This window comes from Rutidosis leptorrhynchoides, chromosome 9 (genome assembly GCF_046630445.1).
Source record: "Rutidosis leptorrhynchoides isolate AG116_Rl617_1_P2 chromosome 9, CSIRO_AGI_Rlap_v1, whole genome shotgun sequence".
Lineage (NCBI taxonomy): Eukaryota > Viridiplantae > Streptophyta > Magnoliopsida > Asterales > Asteraceae > Rutidosis > Rutidosis leptorrhynchoides.
Genome location: NC_092341.1, coordinates 349,938,796 through 349,942,402, shown reverse-complemented (window position 1 = coordinate 349,942,402; position 3,607 = coordinate 349,938,796). Strand labels below are relative to the sequence as shown.

Sequence of the window (3,607 nt, the reverse complement as noted above, 5' to 3'; positions counted from 1 at the left end):
AAAGAGAAATTAAAAGACAACATTTAATTATATTAAGTTTATCAATAAATCCCAAATCTAATAGTGTAATACAATCATAAGAAGAGTTGCACCATAGCATACATATTACATATATGGTGAATGGTGAATAACATTAAATTAAGTGGATAAAAGAATAAGGCCTAAACACCATGAGCTAACAAACTTCCATAATACAATATGAGGGCTAATTATCCTCACTATGTAAGTAAAACATATAAAAGATATAACCTAATCAACAAATAAAATAACTCTAACACAACAACACATTGCAACTTGATCATCGTTCCATCTTCGGTAACCTGCTCGGATTCCGGTTCTCTTTCTGGCTCAACGGTCCATCAATGCTACTACGAGCAGGCGGCATATCTCCGTTTCTCGTGGTAAGACAACCAGCGGGGCCCTCAAGCAACTGAACATTACTCTTCGCCTTCATTTCGCCAGCAAGATAACCCGTCAATGCACGTTTCACCCCAAAACCGCGTCGTGGAAGCTTGTTGCACTTTCCACTTAATGATGGAGTTCTGTCTGTTGTTGCGGGGGCCACGATGGGTCCCGGCGAAAACTTTGGTGTCGCGAAAGCAGATTTGTATGGTGTTCCGGAAGAAGGGATTAATGGGATCATGGCTCGTTTGTGAGCGTTTAAATCGACTGTTGCTGGCAGATTATCGGATTGTCTCGTTAAATCGTCCACGTAAAGTAAGTCATCAATACGTGCGACAATGTTGAACGCTAGACTCTCGAGCACCCTCGAATAGCTCTCCAAAATTGATTTTCCAACGTCCTGAAAGTTCAAAATATTAACATTAACATTTAACATTTTAACTAACATCTATACTAAAACATAAAGCCAAGTGAACAGTTACTGACGTCAACTATTTCGTTTTTTTCCAAATTTTTTTTTTAACAAAAATATTACCCCGCCAGAACGCCGGATTCCTAACTCGTTTGTATCAAAGTACGTCGAACTATTGAACTAACAACAAAGTTTTTGCTTAAAAGTTTGATTACCTTGTTGTGTTGAATCTTGCTTATGTCTAATGAGGTTTGAGTTAGACCAGGAAACCGATGTTTCAAACAAAGTAAGAGACTTTCGGCTCGATCGGCTAGTGAATCCCTTTTAGAGCCGTCTGCCATTAGGTCTTTAACCATGTCCCACGAGGCTTTAGCTGCAGACCGGTTTGGGTTCGGTAAGTTAGGTTTCGAGTGAACCCTTTTACGCCACACATAAATTGATGCTTCTACACGGTTTGCAATATCTAGTGCCACGTGTTCAGATGAAAGATCAAGACAGTCTAATAAACACTCTGCTGAAAATTGCTCCGATGTGATATAACGATATATAACATCTCCTAAACTAGCTCTTCCGTTCTGTAAACCAAATAAAAAACAGTTCGACTTAACATTTGAATACAAAATTGTGCTAAAATAAATTACAAAAAAAAGTCATTGTTTATGCTACCTTTGGAAGGGATTCAAAATACGACTCGGGAACTTCCATTTCTGCTAAGGCGTTTGTGTTAATCGCAATAGCTGCCTTTAAAATCTGATTAGCACATTCTCGTTTATGGGTCAGCTGTTTACGGGTATCTTCTTTTAGCCCACCCGATGGTACACGGGGCACCGGCAGCCACCATTTTTCATGGTGACGTTGAGGTTGTTTACGAAAAGAACTTGACCCGTTTGTTTCTGGTGCTACTACTCCCTGATCAACGTACCAGAACTCTGTACTATTGAAACTATCTAATAGTTCCTGTAATATTATTAGAAATTAGAATTTGATTATCGTTTAACGATTAAATATAAGTTATGATTATGAATACTAACCAGAAGCATGTTGTCTAGTTTCTTTAAAGCTGGGAGGTTCATAAAAATGTCTGATCTTGGTCTGCAAGTCATGACCTAAGTACAAAAGTTACCAATTTATGAGTACCGAACAATCTGAATGATAACTTAATCGTGTGAAAGGTAAGTAAAACGAAGTACCTCGAGTTTACTTCCATCAGGAAAAGTTTGCCAAGAAGGAATTAATTCAACGATGTGATCGCTAACACAAAGAAGGCATTCCATCTCTTTTTGCCACATTTGTTTCTTTTCGCATTGCAAGGGTTCTAACCTCCATAATTGACCAAATGCAGATGCTGTACACGAAACAATAATTACTACATATTAGTACTTATTAATCACATTAAAATAAAATCGAAAAGTTCAATTAAGAAAAAATAATGTAGGATTACCACAAAGATTTGTGATTGCATTTGAAATGGCTACGGCTGTGCAAACCCCTTTACCACTTCCAGACATATCTTCACCGAGCAATAACTTAGCAAATCTCTCTTTCATCGTCTCCATATCTAAACATAAGTAACGATTCACGCGTAAATTAATAAAAAGAAAAGTCTGAAAGTCAAACATCAGTAAAGTCAACCCACTCATCACATTCAAGTTTTTGAAAACATAAACCTTGATAACTGATATAAATCAGATTAAATGAGCCAGATACATAAATTTAATGAACTAAAAAAACATCAAGATAAATGTTTAAATTCACTGTCCCACACACAGAAAGTCTAATAGTCAAAAATCAGTAAAGTCAACCTACTCATAAGATTCAACCTTTTTAGAAACTGAACTTGATTTAGTGAACTTTTGCAAATAACATAAAATGAATAGCTACAATGAACATGAGAACAGAAAATTTACCTAAATTATATTACACCGTAGCTACTAACCTGAAATTGCTGAACTGAATTGCTTCAATTTCAAATCAACATCTAAATGGTGTTTCAGTTTCGCACCATCATCAGTGACATCACCATTTTTAACATTCAATTGAGTAGCGTTTCTAATTGGCCACCCAAGATGAGCAGGGGATGAACAGCATTCTTTACTAGAACTATCAAAATTGCTCGAATTCGAGCTGTAAATACTCGAATCAAGCGAATCAGAATCATTTTTCATATATTTATCACTTGAATTTTCCATCTGTATCTTCAAATTGGAAGCTTTCACACACAAACTAAAAACCCCAAATTTGCTTGATGTATTAATTATGTTGTGCATATATGTATATACAAGCATGTATTAATTATGTTGTGCATATATATATATATATACAAGCATGTATATATTGTAATGATATCTCAAGATATATGGAAGAGAAACGTGATTTAAATTTTTATACAAAAAGAATTGGTTGGGAATGAAGTGAGTTAGGGTTTGATATAAAAGGGGGAAACGGTAAAAGCTACTGTAAAAGACAATAACGTCTATATTATGTGTTTGAATAGAAAAATAATATAATATAGTCTGTAATAATTAATTGTAAATTATAAATTATTTCTGTAATAATTTAATAAGTTTAATAATTAATAATTAAATAAATAATTTAGAGATAGATAGATATAGCCGTAGGAGGGACGGAAATGTCAATACCACAAAAGAATGAAAATTTATATATTTGATCCTTAAAATTGTCACATTTGATGGTAACACTCCCTATTAGAATATTGTTTTGTTTAGTCGACCAATTTTAACGTTTCATACTACTACACACAAGACAAAGGAAAACATACAAATTCTATTCTAC

At 34.7% G+C, this 3,607-nt stretch overlaps 1 protein-coding gene across 1 annotated transcript; it reads right to left on the bottom strand.

The window, feature by feature from the left end:
* Positions 1–69: 69 nt before the first annotated feature.
* On the bottom strand, positions 70–3,003 carry LOC139869409 (rop guanine nucleotide exchange factor 7-like). The gene is made up of 7 exons (XM_071857727.1): positions 2,751–3,003; positions 2,256–2,372; positions 2,005–2,159; positions 1,846–1,920; positions 1,481–1,771; positions 1,030–1,389; positions 70–802 (listed from the first exon to the last, which is right to left on the bottom strand). Exons 1-7 carry the CDS (start codon positions 3,001–3,003, stop codon positions 299–301), a joined length of 1,755 nt encoding a protein of 584 aa, XP_071713828.1. The 3' UTR covers positions 70–298.
* Between the last annotated feature and the right edge of the window lie 604 nt (positions 3,004–3,607).

What these genes read in the sequence shown, in the direction of transcription:
- LOC139869409 (XM_071857727.1), bottom strand. Translation starts at nt 3,003, where the DNA reads ATGGAAAATTCAAGTGATAAATATATGAAAAATGATTCTGATTCGCTT. An exon ending in AACTAGACAACATGCTTCTG is followed by an intron (nt 1,772 to 1,845) that starts GTTAGTATTCAT and finishes ATAATATTACAG; the next exon opens with GAACTATTAGATAGTTTCAA. An exon ending in GCAAGATTCAACACAACAAG is followed by an intron (nt 803 to 1,029) that starts GTAATCAAACTT and finishes TTGAACTTTCAG; the next exon opens with GACGTTGGAAAATCAATTTT.